Here is a 22642-nt window from a genome sequence, read left to right as displayed (position 1 = left end):
AATTATAGGAAATTTCATAGAAAATAATATAGGAATTATAGGAAATTTCATAGAAAATAATATAGGAATTATAGGAAATTTCATAGGAATTATAAGAAATTTCATAGGAATTATAAGAAATTTCATAGGAATTATAGGAAATTTCATAGAAAATAATATAGGAATTATAGGAAATTTCATAGAAAATAATATAGGAATTATAGGAAATTTCATAGGAATTATAAGAAATTTCATAGGAATTATAAGAAATTTCATAGGAATTATAGGAAATTTCATAGAAAATAATATAGGAATTATAGGAAATTTCATAGAAAATATTATAGGAATTTATAGGAAATTTCATAGAAAATATTATAGGAATTATAGGAAATTTCATAGAAAATATTATAGGAATTATAGGAAATTTAATAGAAAATATAGGAATTTATAGGAAAAGTTTTAGCCAAAAAATAGGAATATATACGAACAATTTTGAAAAAATAGGAATTTATACGAACAATTTTGAAAAAATAGGTAGTTATAGGAGTATATTGAAATTATAGGAATTTATAGGAACTCTGGGAGCCCAACCGTTGATGTTTTCAGGAACACCGGACCTAAGCCAGAGCTAAGCTCTATTTAGAAGGCAAATTTTTCACAAAAGTTAAGGCTGTTTTCTAATACATCTTTTTTAAAATTATAGGAATTTCTGGATATAGCTATAGAAAAACTAGAAAATTTCTAAAAAATAGGAATTTATAGGAACAATTTTGAGAAAATAGGAAATAATATTAGCGTATTGAAATTATAGGAACTCTGGGAGCCCTGCTAGGGGTATAAGGTTTTAGCTTAATCTCGCTCGATTTTGGCGTAAAGCGTCAAAGGCGGAATAAGATAAATACGCAAACGGTACGTGAACCGACTGCCAATTTCGAACTGGCGAGCGCGCGGGAGCTGACTCTTTTGTTGGATAACTTTTTTTTGGACGGTGTACAATTAAAAGTTTTTAACGAGTGGAGTCTATCATTAAAAATAAATTGCATTCGTAATTTGAAACAAATTAAAAATGGTCACGAAAAGAAATTAGCTTTAATGAAATTCGAGAAATTGGAAGAGCTTCAAGTTCCAACGGAAACACCGGGAGATAAACTGGAAAAACACTTTACCGGTTTAACGTGCTTTTGTTTCAAGGAGAAACTGAAACTAGCTTCAACGCTGGTTTTAATAGAATATTAAAACATTTAGAAAAGCTCAAAAACGTTTTATATTAAAATCTTTATAAGAAATTTTTAATAGATTTATAGAATTTTTTAATTTAATATTCAGGGTGACCATTAGCAAATCTTAAATTTTTTATAGGAAAAAGAGGATTATATTTCTAAAAATTTTACTTTAAAGGACTATTTTTTAAATTACAGGATTTTATATAAATATATATGCTATTTCATTTACTTACTTTATGCATTTAAAAAATCTTTATTTAGTGAAATAAATCTTTGATTTTTACTTAAAAAATATAAACTATTATCACAAAAATATACTAGTAGCTAAGCATGTAAACAATAACCAAAGTATAGACTAGAATGACTTTGTACAGCAATTTATCCAATAGCTAGCAATTTAACTGAGTGGCGGGGATTTGAAATGGGCTAAATATCAAATTTATAAGATTTTATAGGACTATATATGCTATTTAATTTACTAACATTATGCATTTAAAAACAAAATCTATATTTAGTGATATAAATCTTTGATTTTCACTTAAAAATATAAAATATTTAACCATTTTATCACCAAAATGTACTAGTAGCTAACCATGTTAACAATAACAAAAGTATAGACTATAAAATGGCTTTGTATATTAATTTATCATGTAGCTAAATGGGCAAAATATCAAAATTAGAGGATTTTATAGGACTTTTTAGTGATTTTGCTAAAAACATAGGACGTTATCGAACATGTAAAAAATATAGAATTATATAGGGATTATAGTACCTTTGGGCACCCTGTCAAACTTGTACAGCTGAGTAATTTCATGAAAAATTCGTTATCGATTTGGAAAATTAAAATTAAATATAGGATATTATCTCTTTGATCTGAACACATTTTTGGTAGGAGTAAACGATTAAGATAACGTAACTTACAACCGAACAAAACGAAAAACCATTACGAACTACCAAAACCAGTAACATCACTAAATCTAACGTTAAAACACTAATAATCCAATGTCAAAAAAAATCTATTTACTCCGTAAAGTGAAATATATACAATCCAAAATCAATCGAAAAACATGACGACTCGAGATGAGAGATGGGAATAAATTCTCCGGATTGTCAACGTCATTAGTCACCGTGTTCAGACCCGGAGCGAAATGTATCCGGAACATTGTCAAAAAACTCCGTTCCATAAATCCCCCTTCTCACGCGATCCGAGCACCCCCAAACGGAAGAAAGTTCAACTTGTATTTTTGGAGAGAAAAACCTCTCTATCTTTCGCCATTAAGAATGTATTTATGTTTGAGATGCTCTCGGCAGTAGCCCCTCTTTCGCTTCTTCGAGTGGAAGGCACGGGCCGGAATCCGGGAACCACTGTAGTAGACTGATTATCAAGCGAATCATCTCGGGTTACTTTCCGCGGCCCGACTTCCGCCATCAACTCGCCGATTCTCAAAATACTTTCCGCCAAAAAAAGGGAAAGAAATATATTGGCGGGGGTCAGGGGTCGTCCGGGTTCTGGTGTGACCGTTCTTATCTCTCTTCGTATAAGTATTTACTCTACGTCTTCCAAGAAAATAGAAGGTTAACGGACGGTTCGGTCAAAAGCGGAGGGCCGGGTGAAGTTTACGAAGTGTTGTCGTCAACAACATTTCTCCGTTTTCGTATAGCTCTCTCCTTTGAGTAATTCCGACTCCGGCGAGTCTGGGACACCGGTTCGATCCGATAGGATTGCACTTTTTTATTTTCAACCGTGGAACCACGGTAAAAAAACCGCCAACATTGACCACGAAAAACGCCAACTTTATTTATAGTAAAATATCGTTGTTTTTGATATTAAAAGTTGATTCAATGCTACCTTAAGTAACAGAATAAATATAAGCATGACACTTTGTACGGTTTTAATGATAATTTTTTCTCATCGAACCTTTTTTTCAACACTGACAATCTTACCAGACTCTAGACTAGGACTCGTACCTAAGTATTAAATAACAGTCCTTGGTACAACGTGTAGTTAGACACTAAAGAGCTCTGATCTGAACTAAGTTTTAATTGAGCAATAACTATGTAAATAAGTTCGGTGGTAATTGTGCTAATTGTAATATTTTTGTTACTTAAGATTTCACTATTATTTCAGTCTTTTATCACGAAGATATTAATTAATTAAAGCGATGTTACTTTGATAAAAGCTAGGGTATCCAATTTTCCAATCTAAAAGATCGCCATTTTTATGGTTGCGATCGCAACGATTACAGTTGTTATTTTTAATTCGCGACCGAAACGAGTCTAGCTACGACTGCTACAGACAAAATAACAAGTCATAAGAACGTTTTTTCTTAAATAAACTTATCAAAATATAAGCAAACGATCCAAAAATTATATTAAAATGCAAGTATCATTATTTAAAAAACCAAATTTACCAATAAAGTTGAGGAAAAACTAATAGCGTCTGCTTTAGCAGTTACCTAATCTGGTTTCAATGACGAATCAAAAGGGGCGTAGCGATAGTTTTGGGTCACGAATTTTAAAATTTTAGTATATTTATCGTGGTTAAAATAATTTTTTGGATTTATTTTAACATGTTAAAATAAATGAAAAAAAAATTAGTTATATTAGGTATATAAATCTTTAGATTGTATGCATTTATTTTAACAAAGAAACTTTCTGTTAAAACTTTGTAAAAACATGAAAAAACCTACGATAAAGATCAACAAATTTTGTTCTTTTAACTCTAAGTATCCCAAGCCCCGCACAGTATACATAAACAAATAGCCAAATTGGGCTGTATTCCTTACAACCCGGCAACCCTATTACGACCTTCTCTCCCCCCCTCCCCGCCATCGAATAGTTAGGCTTTCTTTTCCCGCATCCGCACGGTGCCATGTCACTTGACGATGTGACTGATCTGAGGATTATACGGCAAATTGACGGGTTTGGGCTTTATAGCGCCAGCATTAAGGACGAACTATCTAGAGAGAGAGAGAGAGAGAGAGAGGAGCAGGAAGAGACTGAGAGAAAGAAGACCAAGAGCGAGATGGAAAACAAACACGGTCCCCAAGATGACTACGCTTATAACTGGATATATAAGTTCCACCTCGTCATCATCTCTCTTCTGTCTCGTCCTACTTCTAGATCTTCATTCCAATTCCGAAAGCCCCAGAGAACCGATGGAGAGTAAAAAGAAGCGCGAGATGAAAGGATGAGGGAGATTCTCCCGACCGAGGACAGTTGAAGGTTCAGATAAATAAAAATTGTTTCGCTCCTGCGATGACATTTCTTTTTCGGCCATCACAACTTTACTTCCCTGACAGAGTTATTCGTCTTCAAAGCTTACGTAATGCCTATACTTTCGACGATTATTGCGTACGTCTGTGTCGACTGCCCCACGAGCAAACTACCGCCCCCGTCCCCCTCCCCCTGGGTCCTACGACACTAACGGGACTCGTTCGCATCAGTCACTTACGCACTTAAATAATACGCTAATTGGAAAAATATTCGCTAGAAATAGGATAATTCGGGAAGCCCAGGCAAAAGTTAAAATTTCCTTATTATACACTCTTTTCCACGGTCTTTTCGTCCCCTCTTTTTGGCCGCCCGCTAGTCGGCCATTCACTGGAACCACCGGTGGGGGGTCTAGGCTCGGGTCTTAGGTCCCAGGATATGGAGAATGGGGGTTAAGGGGGGTAAACTCAACATGGACGCGCCCAGCAAAATTCCAAAAAAAAGAGTCTATAGGTAAAATAGGATTATATTTGTCAATTTATAGGATTTATCTAGGACATAAAATTTCATTATAAGAAAAAGAGAATTAAATTTTTCAATTTTTAGTATTATCCAGGGCATAAAATTTTGTTATATAAGACTAATTGGATTATACTTGTCAATTTAAAGTATTATGAAGGACACAAAATTTTAATATATTCGAAAAATAGAATTGTATTTGACAATTTATATTATTATCCAGGACATAAAATTTTGAAATATAGGAAAAATAGGATTATACTTGACAATTTATAGTATTATCCAGGACACAAAAATTTAATATATTAGAAAAATAGGATTATACTTGACAATTTATAGCATTACCCAGGACACAAAAGTTTATATATTGGAAAAATAGGATTATACTTGACAATTTATAGGATTATCCAGGACATAAAAATTTTATATATTGGAAAAATAGGATTATATTTGACAATTCCTTTTTTCACCTAGATATTTTCAAAAAGGTGCCTTAACCAGTCGATTCTCAGCAAATGGTCAGGGAATTTGAACTGGAAAATATTGCGTGAATGCCAGCATTACAAGCTCTTTTCATAAACCGTTTAAAAATCACTTTTTTACGGCGATTTTGACAAAACTCGTCTTCCAGTTAGGTCTATTTTTGTTTTCTGGCTTTCATCTTCGTGGATACGCGAAACCGGCTGAAATCCATTAAACCGCTTGTTGGCGAACCGCACGCTATCTCGACGAGGCCGAGCCCGTTCTAGCTTTCTTCCGTTCGCTGTTTGAAAGGGGTTTTGAACTTCTATTACTGTCTTTATTTATAGTGGTTCTGGTAATAGCTTATATCCGACCTCATTCGATAGTTTTCAAGCGTTTTAGTGCGTGATTTCGTTGCATTGTACCATAAGTAACCTAACACTAAGAAGTATGAACATGAAAAATTTCCTTTGGTTAAGTTAAATGGTGGGGTTAGCAATTTCACCTCGCAGCAAGAGGAGCCGGGTTCGATCCCAGCTTGTGGCACTGGGTGAAAACTCGGAACCACTCCTTCCGCGTTAGGTTTGGAAGTTCTCTCTCCACTGACTTAAGGGGTTTTCCACCGACCTCTTCGGTTTCCCCTTCCATAAAAACCTGTCGAGGTTAACAGTAATAGTTAGTGTAGGGAGCTGTTGGCTCGCGTAGCATGAAGGGCTTGCTACCACCCTCCTACGCATTGTAACCCGACCACCTGAATTAATAGCTTTAAAAGTCGCTTGATGACTTAGGCCTAAGGTGGTTCGTTCCTTGGTGCCTAGTTGGGTATTAGCCTAGCTGATTGCTATTGTTATCTTATAAACGATAAATCAAGTTAGATTTCTTTAAAAACGTAGAAATTTTGTGAAGGCATCAATTGATATATAGCTTAGGCCTAAGGTGGTGCCTTGGGATTATTAAATTAGTATGATTAATAATAAATTTTAAAAGTGTTACTACTAACATGTTTTTATTCAGAATAAACCCAAGTTTGAATTGAATTATTATTATTGTCAGGTTAGTTTATTAACAAAAAATTTTAAGTTTTGATTCAATAATTAATCACAATTTTGCCAAATTAAGCGTTATTTTTCAATTTCTAATTATAAATAAGCCTTGGTTGATCCGTTAAAAAGCCTGGCATACTTTTGACAGTTCCAAAGAATAGTTGCCAGTCCTTAGCCGTATGATGGATTCAGCGGTTAATTTTGAAACAGACTATCATTAATAAAAATCATTGGTAGAGTCAAAAATGACATACTTAAATTTATTAATTAACTATGTTAGCGATCCTGTAATTCCTATATTTTAAAAAGAATCCTATATTTTCCTTTAAATTTATTGCTAAATCCTATAAGTTTCAGTTTAATAAATGCTTATTTTGTTTTGAAGCGTTATTGCTTGTATTAAATAATTTCAAGATAAAATTTAATTGTCGAACTGTTTAGAAATTTATGAAATTCCATAATCTTTCTACGACATATTATATTTCAACCGTGATTTCCCTGGCAACCGTGTTAAAAATTAAAATTTCGTGACAATTTTTAGAAATTTTCAAGGCCATTAGACGATGTTTAATTTAATTCATTAACTTTGATAAAAAAAGTATAAATTAACCTAAAAAATTGAATTTAATATTAATAGGTGTTTCTATAAAATACTGGAGGTCACGTGTAAATGTTTTCTACGTCACTAGCTGCTATAGTGCTTCGTCTGATACGATCCGAAAACTGCTAACGTCACAGTTGTAGTGTTAACACTGGCCGCCATGACAGTTACCGTTTTTTACTTAAAAAGTAATTAATGTTTAAATTTTTTATTTTTAAAATTTGCCGAAAACTTTCTGGAAAATTCTCCGCATTTTATTTTTCCGGAAATTTAACAACACTAACGTTTCCAATTTTATTTTGGTTAGAAAGAACTATCGGTATGGAACTAATTAACGGAGCCAAAAACGACTTAAGTAGGATAGACCTAAGACTTTTACGGGTAGCAAAACTTTATTGAGGAGAGGTAATTTTCTTCCTAATTAGCTACTAAGCTAACAGAAACAAGAAACGCTTAGAACAAAGTCCATCTGGACAATGAACCAGAATTAGCGAAGTAAGATGACCAACATAATAATAATAAGAGCAGCTATTTACGAATACGCCACAGTCAAAGAAGGCTCAGAAAAGGCGAAAAAGATGGATGATATGAAATGGAACTCTTTCTCTCATAAAAGGCCGGCTCCGATCCTCGATTTCGCTGGAGTTCTCGCGTTCTTGAACGGGAAACCCGACCAAAAGAAGGTATATGCTGATTCTTCTCGTCACAGATTAGGAACTATTGGGGGGAGGGGAAACCAAGGGGGATGAAGGTTCCAGCTAGGGCGCTCGCCCACCACGCCCCCTGATCGGAAAGAGTGATGAGCCCAGGGTGACTAGGTTACCTTCGAAGAAAGAAGCTAAAAGGAGAAGCGGCGGTGGTAGGGGCGGAGTGGGAGAGAAACCTATTGGTATGTCCGTGTTGGAGAGTTCTTTTCAACAACTATACTCCGGAACGCTGTCAATCGCTAAGCGGTTCGAAGGCGAAGCGTGGCTTCGGGGTGCTTTCGAACGTCGGCCGGGTGCTTCGGGGCGAGGCCGACAGGGGGAGGGACGGTGTCTCCGCGGCGTCGGCGCTCGAGGAAATGATTGAATGACGAATGGACTGTCGCCGGTATCGATTCGCGCACGTGCTACTAAAGTTGTTTCACAAATTCGAAGGGCGATTAGTTTTTCTTTCCCAATGAAAGAGCTACACCGACCGACAGGAAATAGAGAGCGAAAATCGAAGAGAAATAAAACGAGTTGGCCAAAGGGCAATATACACTCCGGCGCTTAAATCATTTTAATAATAATTTTATCAATTTAAAATCGATTTTATTTAAAAACTACCCTTTTAACTAGGTTAAAATTAAAATTCCCTAATTTTTTCTTGACTTTTAAAAACATTTTCAAATTCCCTGACTTGACCATGTTTTTCAGGTACTGTGGCAACCTTGTGGAAGTTTAAACCCCAAGATTGAGGGCTCTATATTCCTAGAACAGACAGCGACGAAACGAAACGACGAACCGATTTAATATTAGTTCAATTCGTAATTTTTATTTCTATTTAATATTAATTTAATTTAAAAATTGCGTTTTTAAGCTCCAGTCTCCATAGATAAAGGGCTCCATATCCCTAGAACAGCCAGCGACGAAGCGAAACGAAGAAGCGATTTAATATTAATCATATTCGTAATTTTAATTTAATTCTGAAATTACGCTTTTAAGTTTAACCTACAGTCCTACTAGATAGTGGGCAATATATTCCTGGAACAGCGTGCGACGAAGCCCACTATATAATCTCCCTCTTTGCCAACGGTGTCAACTGAACTTGGTCCCTTTAGCAAAGTATAAGTCGGGCGGCATCCATGTGGCGGCGGCCAAAAAAGGGGGCTTTCGAAGGCATCTAAAAAAGGCGCGACACCATCGCCTGGAATTTCCAATAGTGACTTATTTGTTCTCGATAACCGGGACTATGTTGACTGCGGATTGCGCCGTCCCACACACAGAGTAAGAACTTTTATTTATTTGATTCTCTCTTTTTTACTCGCCTCTTATAAAGCCGACAATCACCCCGCGACCCTGTTTAGAGGCCATATAAAGAGGTGTTTGTAATTACAGATCGATAAACAACTTATAGTTAAGGCTGAGCGAATAGCACTTTTAGCCTATCAAGACGAATATCGAATACTCAAAAAAAATTTAATCGAATGCCAATACTACCTTATCGAATATTTGTCGAATAATAGGACCGAATATTCGTCGAATAATATGCCCGAATATTTCTCGAATAATATACCCGAATATTCATCGAATAATATACCCGAATATTCATCGAATAATAGGTCTATAAGAGGTGTTCGTAATTATAGATCGATAAATAACTTATAGGTAAGGCTGGGTGAATAGCACTTTTAGCCTATCAAGACGAATATCGAATACCCAAATTTTTTCTAATCGAAAACCAATACTACCTTATCAAATATTCGTCGAATAATATAATATTAATCGAAAAGGTCTTATAGTCGAAATATTTAAATTTTTTAATATCTAAATGGCGTATCAAATTTGATATATCCAAAACTGGGAAGATCTAATACAAAATGTGATATTTGTTGGTCTAATATACAATTACAAGGTACAAAATTCAACTTTATTCCAATTTGATCAAAATTATTTGATCCAAACAAAATTGGTATCAAATTGGATACGTCTGGATTCCAGTTGGATCGAAATTTTGACATTTGTTCGAGTCATTTTCGTAAACGTAGTTCGGTTTGTCGTGGCTAATTATTCGCTACGACGCACCATGGATAATAAATGCCAGACTGGAGAGATACTAGATAGTAAATAAAATAACTTTCCAGACTGAACCGCCCACGAATCGATTTAACACAAACAAACCAGCAACGCTCGAAAACTTTAAATTCAAACTCAGAACTAAGCTAAAACGTGACACCGATAAAACACTATTATTTATTAAGTACGCGCATATAAACGAGACATTTTCCAAAGTTTTCAAATGAAGAATCAAAATAAAGGTAAAGACCGTTACATTCAAGTAGTTACTGTAGAATATACTCAGTTATAAATATACTCTTATAGAGAAATGGGAAAGCTTGCTAAACGAGCCCCAATGTAGCATTTTATTTTTCCTAAATTTTTAGAATCAGGGCCCTGGATGTCTCAGCTAATATCAGAAACTAGAAATTGCATTAAAAAATAGCTGTTTTCGTAAAACTTAGATATCGCCACTAATATCTTTGCCTAAATACACCAATTCATTGTTCCTAATTTTCTTAACTACAGTTTCACAAAGGGTTAATAATAATATCAGCTAGGCTAATACCCAAGGCACCACCTTAGGCCTAAGCTATATATCAATTGATGCCTTCATAAAATTTCTACGTTTTTAAAGAAATCTAACTTGATTTATCGTTTATAAGATAACAATAACAATCAGCTAGGCTAATACCCAATTAGGCACCACCTTATGCCCAAGTCAGCTAGAGACTTTTAATGCCTTTAAATCAGGTGGCCTGGGTACAATTCGTATGAGGGTGGTGCTGTACGAGCCAACAGCTCCCTACACTCACTATTACCGTTAACCTCGAAGAACTCGGAGAAAAACCAGGAGAACTTGCAAACTCAACGCGGAAGTATTTGCTTCTAGTTTTACACCCAGTGCCACAAGCTGGGATCGAACCCTACTCCTCTTGCCACGAGTCTAAGTGCTACCCTTTTACAGCAAAAAGTTAAGGCAGCGCCCGAAAACGTGTACGGGGAACTTGTAGAAGCGTAAACGTCGCTTTGTTGGGTGCAGCCTGTACCTCCTACAAGTGCTCGTGCGTTAGCTTAACACGTAGCTTTGTTGAGTACAAACACGTAACTTTGTGGCGCACAGCCTGTACCTCCTACAAGTTACCCGTACAAGTGCTCATGCGTTGGCTTAACAAGTAGCTTTGTGGCGTACAGCCTGTACCTCCTACAAGTTACCCGTACAAGTGCTCATGCGTTGGCTTAACAAGTAGCTTTGTGGCGTACAGCCTGTACCTCCTACAAGTTACCCGTACAAGTGCTCATGCGTTGGCTTAACAAGTAGCTTTGTGGCGTACAGCCTGTACCTCCTACAAGTTACCCGTACAAGTGCTCATGCGTTGGCTTAACAAGTAGCTTTGTGGCGTACAGCCTGTACCTCCTACAAGTTACCCGTACAAGTGCTCGTGCGTTGGCTTAACAAGTAGCTTTGTGGCGTACAGCCTGTACCTCTTACAAGTTACCCGTACAAGTGCTCATGCGTTGGCTTAACAAGTAGCTTTGTGGCGTACAGCCTGTACCTCCTACAAGTTACCCGTACAAGTGTTCGGGCGTTGGCTTAACCCGTTTAATAATGACGTGGTTTTGGTTATCAAACGACGTAATATTAGCCCAGTGTCAAGTAGATTTGGAGGTTTGATGACCCGCTTGTAGCGAGCGCGAAAACCGAGTAAAGCGCGCGATCGACCCCAACAATGGCGCTCCGAAACCGGACGGAAGGCGCAACACAGGCCAAAGGAACGAATTGATTTTTATTCGCGACACGAAATAGGGCTGCTCTCCGAAACTAATTTCCGTGGAACAGAGAGACACGGAGAGAGATTGTATACAGCTTAATAATGTATGCCTAGCGCCCTCTCTTTCCATTATTGACAATCCTTTTTACTTTCATATTATCAAGCATCTATATTAAACTCTCGTTCGCAGGAAATGATATAATTTGTCACGAGTCGTGGCGTCGCAACTTCTGCATTCGGATCAAATTTAAAAAAACTTTATGTATACATTTTGAAATTTTACATTCTCAATCTCCCGTGTTTCAACTACCTAGTTTAAAATTTACGACCTTCTTGACATTTTTCTTAGTTTTTTAAATTAATTGACTTTTTCTTTACATTTTTACTAGTTTTTGAAATACACTGAACATTTTTTCTAACTGCTGAAATTAACTGACTTTTTTTCTGACATTTTTACTAGTTCTTGAAATGAACTGACTTTTCCCCTGACATTTTTACTAGTTCTTGAAATTAACTAACTTGTCCCTGATACTTTTACTTGTTCTTGAAAGTCACTGACATTTTTACTATTTGTTGAAATTCACTGACATTTTTACTACTTGTTGAAATTAACTGACTTTTCAATGACATTTTTACTAGTCTAGTTCTTGAAATTAACTGACTTTTCCGTGACATTTTTACTAGTTTAGTTCTTGAAATTCACACACTTTTCCCTGGCATTTTTACTATTTCTTGAAATTAACTGACTTTTTCCTGACATATTTACTAGTTGTTAATATTAACTGATTTTCCCTGATATTTTTACCAGTTCTTGAAACTCATTGACTTTTCAACTAATTCTAAAAATTTCTAGACATTTTAACTTTTAATCTCATATTCAAATACCCTGACTTTTCCATGTACTGTGCGCAACCACGCGAAGCTATTCAAAAGATTATATTATCAGTATTTAATTTCATTTTACTTCTAAAAATATTATCCAATTCCATGTTTCGGCGAACTCGTTCCTGCCAAAAACAGATCAAAGGTTTTAACCGAAACTTTAGAATTTTCCAAAGAGTGCTAAAAGATTAAAACTAGAAAAAATAAATAAATTTCGAAGTCCCAGTTTTTGAAGTTCAAAGGGAAACCAATGGTAAAAATAACAATTGAAATATATCGTTGCACTTAATAATAATAAATAAATAATAATCAGCTAGGCTAATACCCAAGGCACCACCCTAGGCCTAAGTCATCGAGATCCTAATTAACGGCCAGCGCCAAAAAACAAACTTCGGCGGTAGAGGGAGCAAAAATAAAATTGCCTTTCCAACGAAAGACCAAAAGTTTTAATAGTAAAGTTAAGTGGGTCGAGTATTGAATAATTTAAGCCTTTGCACCGGCCACGTTTGCCGGAGATGGGGAAAAATTGCCAAAATCCACTCTTCGTTAAAACACGCGACTTTTCGGCGAATTGGGGGGTTGGCTTTTCCCGCGCGCACACACACACATATTATATATATATTATATACATAATATACAGTGTGTTTCAAAACGTTATGGCAGAATTTTAAGGAGTTGTAGGGGGTGAGTTGAGAAGTATGTCTGTTTTTTCCCATTTTCCTTCGATGAGTTAAAAGAGCGCCAGAGAGCTTCAAAGTGTGGCGTACTAGCCCCTGCAAGTAGGCTGCAAAAAGCGGCAAACCAAGCAGCAGGGAAACGCGAACATTAAGGTTTGGGTTCGTGTGATAGGTAAAAAAGGACTTAAACAAATCGAAGTAACCAGCGTAAAAAAGTAAACTTAAACAGTATTTAAAGTCCCTGCTGCTTGGTTTTGCGCTAATTGCAACCTACTTCCAGGGCCTAGTAGGCCACACTTTGAAGCTCTCTGGCGTTTTTTTAACTCATCGTAGGAAAATGGGTAAAAAACAGGCATACACCTTTCAACTCACCCCCTACAACTCCTTCAAATTTTGGCGTAACTTTTGAAACGCCCTGTATATGTATATATATTTATTCAGTCTACTCTAATTCCTTAGCATTCTCGGGGAGTAGGCTTGCCCCAGAAAAATGGAAGTCGGATGAAACTTCGTAACCGCGTATCGGTCTGCGTTTTTGGAAGGCGCGGCGGTCAGGTTCCGGAGCTTCGTCGGTCGGCGGGCTAATAACCGCAACAACTGTCGAGTTATCCATCATCTTTCTTCCCTTTTCCGCCAACTGCGGCCATTTTCATTTTTCATTCGTAATCATTCCCACTAATATTTCGCGGAAAGCGCGAGCTGACAAGACCAATTTAAATTAAACCGTTAAAATCCGCGCTCGGGAAAGAGCGAGAAGACGCCCCCTCGCGGTGCGTACCGGCACTTAATTCGTCATTTATCGAGAGATTTCATAAACTATTTAAGCCTGAAAATAACGAAACATGTTAGCGAGGGGCTGATTACTCCGCGTAATCGGTGTACAGAGCCGTACCTTTGACTGTACTAATGGGATTACGCGTAATCTTTGAAGACCCTGCCTTTGGCAGTGCTAATCTAAGCGTAATCCGGTGTACAGACTTTCTAAGAGTGGTTAGCCCCTCTCATGTTAGGGTCTAAAAACAGGCTAAGGATAATAGTAAACGAGCGATACTTCAGCATGTTACCAAAAATATTTTGAAAGATATATCTATTTTAAATTTTGCCATTTTCCAAAGTAAAATATATTTTACTTTTATCAGACGTTAATAAATTGGATTCAACTTATAATTTAGTATTAAAATAAAATGCTTGTCTCAGAACTATAGTAAAATTACCTACCAAATCTTCCCTAACGTTTGAAAAATTCTTAAAATTCTCCGACTTTTGAAAAATTCTTCGACTTTTTATAAATTCGTCCAATTCTCCGACTTTTTATAAATTTGTAAAATTCTGACTTTTTATAAATTCGTACAATTCTGACTTTTTATAAATTCGTACAATTCTCCGACTTTTTATAAATTCGTAAAATTCTGACTTTTTATAAATTCGTAAAATTCTGACTTTTTATAAATTCGTACAATTCTCCGACTTTTTATAAATTCTTAAAATTCTCCGACTTTTTATAAATTGGTAAAATTCTCCGACTTTTTATAAATTCTTAAAATTATCCGACTTTTTATAAATTCGTAAAATTCCCTAACCTTTCACTGACATTTTAAGATTATTTTTGAATTAGCTCATTTCCCTGTTAATATTTGCGGGTAAATGTTTCCAATATCGGACACCGTGGCGCTACAGGTGCCGCTGCTTTAAGGGACCAAAAGCGCGCAATCTAGATTCGGGTCCAGTAGTTTATTTGTCCAAGGCCTAACATCACGACTACGAAAGCGAAGCTCTCTTAAGTCTATACGCCGTTGTTAGGGTAACGCTTTGGTTGCTATTGTAGTCGACAATGGAATCAAATCGTATAGTAAATACTACAGAGAAACTGCCCGACTGTTTGCAAATTCCTATAATGGCGTTATTCCGCTAGGCGAAATTTCCTTTAATTGCGTTTTTGGCATTCTCGAAACGTAGCTTCGCGCTGGGTAAATATTGAAGGAAACCGAAAATTGCGCCTCATGCCACAAACTTGGCCAGATACGTGCGTAATATTTTAATTTCTAAATGTATTGGAAAATGTCGTTCGCGTTCTTATACAGAGAACACTGAAATATAATTTAAACGTGATGTTTATAAACCAAACATTGGGCAATTTTATCCAAGGTTCTAAAAAAACTCGGTTTGGGTTTTGAAAACATTATCAGGTTCGCGTGCCCAGTCAGCCTTTCCAAACTTCAGTTCGACATTGCGCGTTAACTTTTTCTAAAGGTGTATAAAAAATACTGAGAGACTGCATTCGCTTATAAACGTCACACTCACATTTTTGTAGTTCTTCAATGTTTGCACTTTCGTCATCCGATTCAGTACCCGAGTCATGATCGTCATTAGCCTGCAAATCAAAAGCGCAAGAATAAGCTCAACAAAGCTCAACATTTTGAAATCGCTTATAACATTACAAAATAAAAAGTAGAAACGCGACAACCAGCCAGCCAATATGGTAAAATCTATAAGTTTTGGAGTGTTAATCCGATATCAAAAGTAAAAACAAAAAAAACAATAAAACAAAAAAAGGGAAAGAATTTAAATAAAAATTTAAAACCCAAGCACGTAATTTGCCAGTTTCAATAACATTACCGCCATCTATCGGTTTCAAATTTCTACTGAATAAGGCAGCGCGTTCTTAAAATTAGTCTCGCGCAAAAGTACCATCTTGGCCAATTGCGATAAAATAAAAGCGCGTTTCAAAACAATTGAAGTTGGCTATACCTGTGGTATTTGAAAATACTTTTACATTATTGAAACTGGCAAATTATACAATTTCGTTAGAACACATAACGGGCCCATTTCTTTGTACCAGCCAGCCAGCAGGGTTTAACCGATGAGTTTCGAAGCGTAAATCCGATATCAAAAGCAAAAAAATTAACGAATTTAAGAAAAATGAATACGAAAGAACGCAAATATAAAATTTCGTCAGAAAACATATCCCGTTTCGTTTTAGTCGAATACAATATCTATCAAAGCACCCCGTTTCTGACGAAAAAGAGCGCGTGCATAAAGAGGTCCTTTGTATCAAGGGGTAAAAACGGGTGGTCTTTTCTAGCCTCGCTTATAATTACAACGCGAAACAAAAAAATATTATTTCGCTTAGTTGGAATTCTAATTAATGACACAAATGAAAGAACGGTTTTTGGGCGCTCGGTTCTCTGATTAAAAATAATTTATTTCCGAACCAAATTATCTTTTAAAACTGCGGAGAGTTAAAAAAAAATAACACTTGAAAAATAAAAAATTAAAGTACCAGAGCCAAAAAAAATAAAACCCCCCACAAAATTTCGAGAATTTACGCTTTTACCATTTTTGTCCCCCGCCAAATGTGTGCCCCTTTTTCAATCTCGAAAAATAGCTTCGCTCCAAATAGGGGGGGGGGGGGGGATTGAGGGGTGGTCCAAAAGGGGGGAAGGCAGACGTAAGAGTGAACGAGGAGAGAGAGTGAGAGAGTGGGAGAGTGGGAGAGTGGTGCACGATCTAATGGGCTCCTCGCTCGCGGGGCAAACGGTTTGCGCGATACTTTTCTCTGGCTGCTCTCTCCATCGTCGGCCGATCCATCACGGGAAGTCAACAGCCCGTTACACAAAAATAAAGATAGCCTTAATAGAAAGAGCCCACATGACTAACAACAATTTCAACTATCGCAAAGTCCAGAAAAATGACCGACATAACGGACCACTTCTCCCTGACCTCCTCCTCGCGTCCCGTAGGAAGACGCTCAGTTCGCATCTCCCTCAAATGGCTTTTCGACGTACATTATAATATACGGTTGTTTGTATGCGGGGGATAATTGAAGTGTGACCAAAGGTATATAATCTTAAGCAGTGCTGATACTCGGAGTTAGCCTAAATTTTAGTGCAAATTGGGAAATATAGAAGTTGGATAAAATATCAATAGAAATTGGATCAAATGTCTATAGAAATTGAATCAAATGTCTATGGAAATTGGATCAACTGTCTGTAGAAATTGAATCAAATGTCTATAGAAATTGGATAAAATGTCTATAGAAATTGAATAAAATGACTGTAGAAATTGAATCAAATGTCTATAGAAATTGAATAAAATGTCTATAGAAATTGAATAAAATGTCTATAGAAATTGGATCAAATGTCTATGGAAATTGGATCAAATGTCTATAGAAAAGTGACCAAAATTGGAACAAAAAGTCCACAATATCTATAGAAAGGTGACCCAAATTGGAACAAAAAGTCCACAATATCTATAGAAAAGTGACCCAAATTGGAACAAAAAGTCCACAATATCTATAGAAAAGTGACCCAAATTGGAACAAAAAGTCCACATTATCTATAGAAAAATGACTCCCAATATCTATAGAAATTAAATAGAAATCCGATTGAAATAAACAAAAATCATAAAGGCCAATTTTTCTAATTTATTTTCCACTGTTAGGCATTTCATATTCCACCTCATATTCTCTAAATCAAGCGTCCAGCTTAACATAAAACCAATGGCACGAGTAGCCGGAAACTAAAACGTAAGTAAGGAGAATTCTGAACATAGTTCCTTTGATGTATTCTCGCTTAGCTGAATATTGGCCAAAGAAAGGCAATTTCTGATGATTTTGATCGGCGCGGTGGAAACAGCAAAACGGAAAAGTACCCGGAGAAAGCTCCATTTCGCAGTCAAAAGTTTAAATACATTTAAAACTACATACGGATATCTAACACGAAATCACGCCATCTACCGGCGAAAAAGAAAATTCCAATAAAGACGCTATTTCGAGAATGCCCGCTTTCCGCCAAAACCCCAAAGAATCAAGAAAAACGTCTAGAAATAATAAAAGAAATTTGTTGGCGGGGGCGGACTGTTTCTAAATTTTTCCAACGGATTCTTGCGCGTAAAAAATAAGGCTTCAGCAAACATTCCGAGATAAGATCCGGAACACGCTTGCAATATTCGTCAAATTTCATTACTTTATGCTGTTTTAGCCTAGTGCATAATTCAAAATTAAAAACGTATATCTTATCCCCGTCAAAGTTATCAGAGTAATTGGATTTTACGTGTCGCTAAATTAAAATAACACGACAGATGGCGTTAGTAACAAGCGCATTACACTTATTAAGATCAGCAGTCCGGAAAATGCGGCAGAGCCGTTCTTGATTAATTTACAACTTCTAGCAATATATACCGAAGTATTTCCAGGAAATTATATACGTATAAACTAGGAATGTCTCAGCGATGATTCCTATAGAAACGAGTGGGCGTTACGGGCGAGATTTACGATAAATTCAGTGTCGAAATTAAGCCTTGGCTCCGATAAGAGCGCACATATCTTATTTCCTTTTTAAATCAATTAAATGGGTTACTTTATGTAGATATTTACCGCCGAAATATTTTCCGCAAGGTATTTACCGATTATATTTTTCCGTACGATATTTTCCGCAAGTTATTTACCGAGGATATTTTTCCGTACGATATTTACCGCCGAAATAGTTTACGCAAGATATTTACGGCCAGATATTTACAGAAGAAATATTTTACGGCCAGATATTTACAGCCGAAATATTTTCCGCCCGGTATTTACGGCCGAAATATTTTATGCAAGGTGCTTACGGCCAGATATTTACAGCCGAAATATTTTCAGCAAGGTCTTTACGGTCAGATATTTACAACCGAAATATTTTCAGCAAGGTATTTACGGTCAGATATTTACAACCGAAATATTTTCCGCCCGGTATTTACGGCCGAAATATTTTCAGCCAGGTCTTTACGGTCAGATATTTACAACCGAAATATTTTCAGCAAGGTATTTACGGTCAGATATTTACAGCCGAAATATTTTCCGCCCGGTATTTACGGCCGAAATATTTTATGCAAGGTGCTTACGGCCAGATATTTACAGCCGAAATATTTTCAGCAAGGTCTTTACGGTCAGATATTTACAACCGAAATATTTTCAGCAAGGTATTTACGGTCAGATATTTACAACCGAAATATTTTCAGCAAGGTATTTACGGTCAGATATTTACAACCGAAATATTTTCCGCCCGGTATTTACAGTCGAAATATTTTCCGCCAGGTATTTACAGTCGAAATATTTTCCGCCAGATATTTGCAGTCGAAATATTTTCCGCCAGATATTTACAGTCGAAATATATGACACAAAACGTACACTACAAAAAAGCGTTATTATAAATTTAAACACAGAATTAAATAAGTAATAACGTTTTCGAAATATTCAAATGAGATTTTTTAAAAGTTCTTTGCTTAGGAAAACCTAAAACCTACACCACGAGTATAAATAAAATTTCAGGTTTCCCAAAAAACTAAATTAAGTGATTACCTATGGCAGAAATGAAAGAGGCAAAAATGTTGAAAGGATAAAATTGGTGGTACGTGAGCGGAAAACGAAGAAAAACTGGAAATAATAAGATAAATTCTCAGATCTCTTCGCTTGTCTGTCTTGTCTCCTCTCGACTAATCCAACAACAACTTAACAGTTAGACAGAATCGTTAATTGGGAATTAGAAGGCCAATCGCCGTTGGAATAGATTCGAACCCAAACTCAGTTGCAATATACATTCAAATTAGCAACGTGTCAATGGGCGAGAGAAAAAATATTATTGAAAGCCCAAAGCTTAGCTGGAAATTGAAATATCCAAGGACGAAATTACGAAATTTGGCGTATGAAAATATTGCTGGATAAAGAAATATCAGATTTATGAAAAAGGTTGTTTCACGGAGCTGTTTTTTAACAAGATTAAAATATTTTAATATGACATCACGTTTTTTATTAACAGTACAATCTTTACAAGTACGGGTCAAAGGCACAATAAATAGTAACGTAAAAAGTAATGAAAAATAACTTAAATTTCTAGAATTTTCTACAAAAATTACGCAGGTTTTGATAGACAAATTTTTAAAGTCTATAATAGAGTGCTATATAAATATTTCTACAGAATAGAAGTTTCTTCTATTTTCAATGGTTATAGAAATATTACCCAAAATTATATACATTCTATAAAACGTCGGGTAACGTTTCTATAAATTTTTTTATCACATTACTATTAAAAAGACCTAGAAATTTCTATACTTTTTCAATAGATATAGAAAAAGCCCTCATTTTTATAGACCCTAATAGACTTCGGGTTAATTTTTCTATAGGATTTGGATTACATTTCTATAGAAAAAGTATAGAATGTTCACCTTTTCACCCAATTTTCTAAACATTTCTGTAGAAAACACCCCAAAATCGGTTTTAACAATAGTTTTAGAAAAAATGATATCTGTTTTACCAATAGTTTAAGAAAAATTGCCCAATTTTCTAAAGATTCTTTAAAATATTTGAGTAATATTTCTACAGAATATCAATTGCATTTCTACAGATAATTTTTCTACGGGTTTGACAAGATCGATGCAGCTAAAACAAAAGCTGGTTTATACCTAAGAGATATGAAATATGAAACTCAAAGCCCAAAGCGGTCAGAGGAACCTATTTTTGGGGCCGTTAATATTAATGAAACTTGGACAAGCGGGCATTCTTGTAAATCAGGGCCATTCTTCAACGGCCGCGCTGCACGGATCCCTGTAGAACACCGTTGTCCCGACGGAGATAAACCGAGAATCACCAAACACGGTGGCCCGAGTCTTCGATAATTAGCGAATATTTACGGCTCCAATTAATTTAAGAACGTAACTTTTCCCGCGTCTTCTAAGACGGTGTGTCGCTAGGGCCATCAAAGACGCCAGCAGGAATCGAACCTCACTCCAATAGATCTCGCGTTTATCCGTTCAAATTAAATTGATATTCAAGCGTCAAGAGATTGTTAAGATCGGGGCGCAACTTGTCGGCCTTTATAGCGAATCCAACTTGATTAGATTCGGCGTTAAAACGCCCACTGTAATACAATTTCTACATAAGCGGATCTTCTAACTTCGGGTTGAGGAAGCCGCGAATGCCGGGCATTAGCGCGAGCGTTAGAGTTTTTAGATTACCTATACATTCCGAAACTGGCGGAGTGAACTGGACGGTAGATTCAATTAATGTAAAAGCCTTTAAAATTTCAAAAGCGGAAAGCCGATATGTAAATTATAGATTGCCCAAAATACTCTCGCGCTCTCTCTCGCGATATCTATAAATATATATACATATATATATTGAACTCCATTTCAATCGCAATATATTGGTATCAAAATTTTAAGACGCCTCCAACATGGGGAGTATAGCAGTCTGATAACTTCGATTCATTTACTTCTGGTAAAACCCCAGGCATAAGTAGATTTTCCTATATAGCTAAGCTAAACCACGTTAATACAGTATATTTCAAAATATCGCAATATTTTAAATGTAATATTTGCGTTGATTTTGCAAGTTCTCTCCCCCACTGATTAAAGATTTTTTCCCCCGTGCTCTTCGGTTTCCCCTTCCATAAAAAGTTGTTCAGGTTAACGGTAATAGTTAGTGTAGGGAGCTGTTGGCTCGTGTGGAATTAAGGGCTTGCCACCACCCTCCTACGCATTGTAACCCGGCCACCTGATTTAATGGCTTTAAAGGTCGCTTGATGACTTGGCCTAAGGTGGTGCCTTGGGTATTAGCCTAGCTGATTATTATTATTGTTAATTTATAAAAGATAAATCAAGTTAGATTTCTTTAAAAAGTTTAAAATTTCATGAAGGCATCAATTGATATTAGTTCTCGGAATTGTTTATTCATTATCCACAAATTTTCCGATTTATTTAAAAAACGTTGGTAAAAAGAATATCATTTTAACTTATTTAATTATGTTTTTTATGCAACCAAGCATTTATTTCAATAAAAGTGGTATTTATTTAAATAATTGTTTGTTTTATTTAAATAATAGGCTTATTCACTTTCGATTATTTAAACATTTTACAATTTCTATTCAACTATTGGTTATTTAAATAAATATTATTTTAAATATCGCCGAGCTTATCTTATTCATCGGTAAAAATTAATCGAATGCCGAGCACTAATTGATATATAGCTTTTAATTGTTGTATAAATTTTATTTTAATTCTGTAAAATACTTTTTGAAAAAATAAATATATGTTTTGAGTGTAAAATAAGCTGTCAAATATTTCATTTTGTACCAAATAAATGCGTATAAAATTTATGGAAATATGATAATAAGGTGGTTCTTTTTGGGCTAAGATCAAAGTGAAGTATCGTTACACTATTAATAGAGACAATATCCTTGAATTTTATTACAGCCGTTTAAATTAACTACTATATAATTAAGATGAAACACGACACCAAGATTCTGAAATCTACAGACGTGAAAAAAAAATGTCTATCGTAGCTGGTATCGAATTTCTTAAAAAAGCTTACAAGGGTCTACCACATGACGATAAAAACGCGGATAAAAACGCGTTTACGTAAGCGACAAGACTGACCTTAAAAAATTATCAATTTATAAATATAATTTATAAGCAGCGCTTGGTTGGAAACGCAATGAGTATATTCAAATAAATTATTGTGCTCGTAACAATAAACACACTTAGATTAACTACACTAGTTT

General features: G+C 35.7%; 1 protein-coding gene across 6 annotated transcripts in view; it reads right to left on the bottom strand.

Moving 5' to 3' along the window:
• Reph (Regulator of eph expression) overlaps positions 1 to 22642 on the bottom strand; it is a 236407-nt gene that overhangs the window by 97982 nt on the left and 115783 nt on the right. For 4 of the 6 annotated variants that reach the window (XM_090153127.1, XM_090153128.1, XM_090153129.1 and 1 more), the window contains exon 2: positions 15414 to 15483. The exons of the other annotated variants lie outside the window; for them this stretch is intronic. In XM_090153127.1, coding sequence (XP_090009253.1) covers positions 15414 to 15483 — 70 coding nt within the window. The remainder of the gene's footprint in view (positions 1 to 15413; positions 15484 to 22642) is intronic. 6 annotated transcript variants of the gene reach the window in all.

Source organism: Leiobunum rupestre, chromosome 7, assembly GCF_980474605.1.
Source record: "Leiobunum rupestre chromosome 7, qqLeiRupe1.1.hap1, whole genome shotgun sequence".
NCBI classification, from domain to species: domain Eukaryota; kingdom Metazoa; phylum Arthropoda; class Arachnida; order Opiliones; family Sclerosomatidae; genus Leiobunum; species Leiobunum rupestre.
The sequence above is the reverse complement of the archived record's forward strand: the minus strand, read 5'-3'. Positions and strand labels throughout refer to the sequence as shown.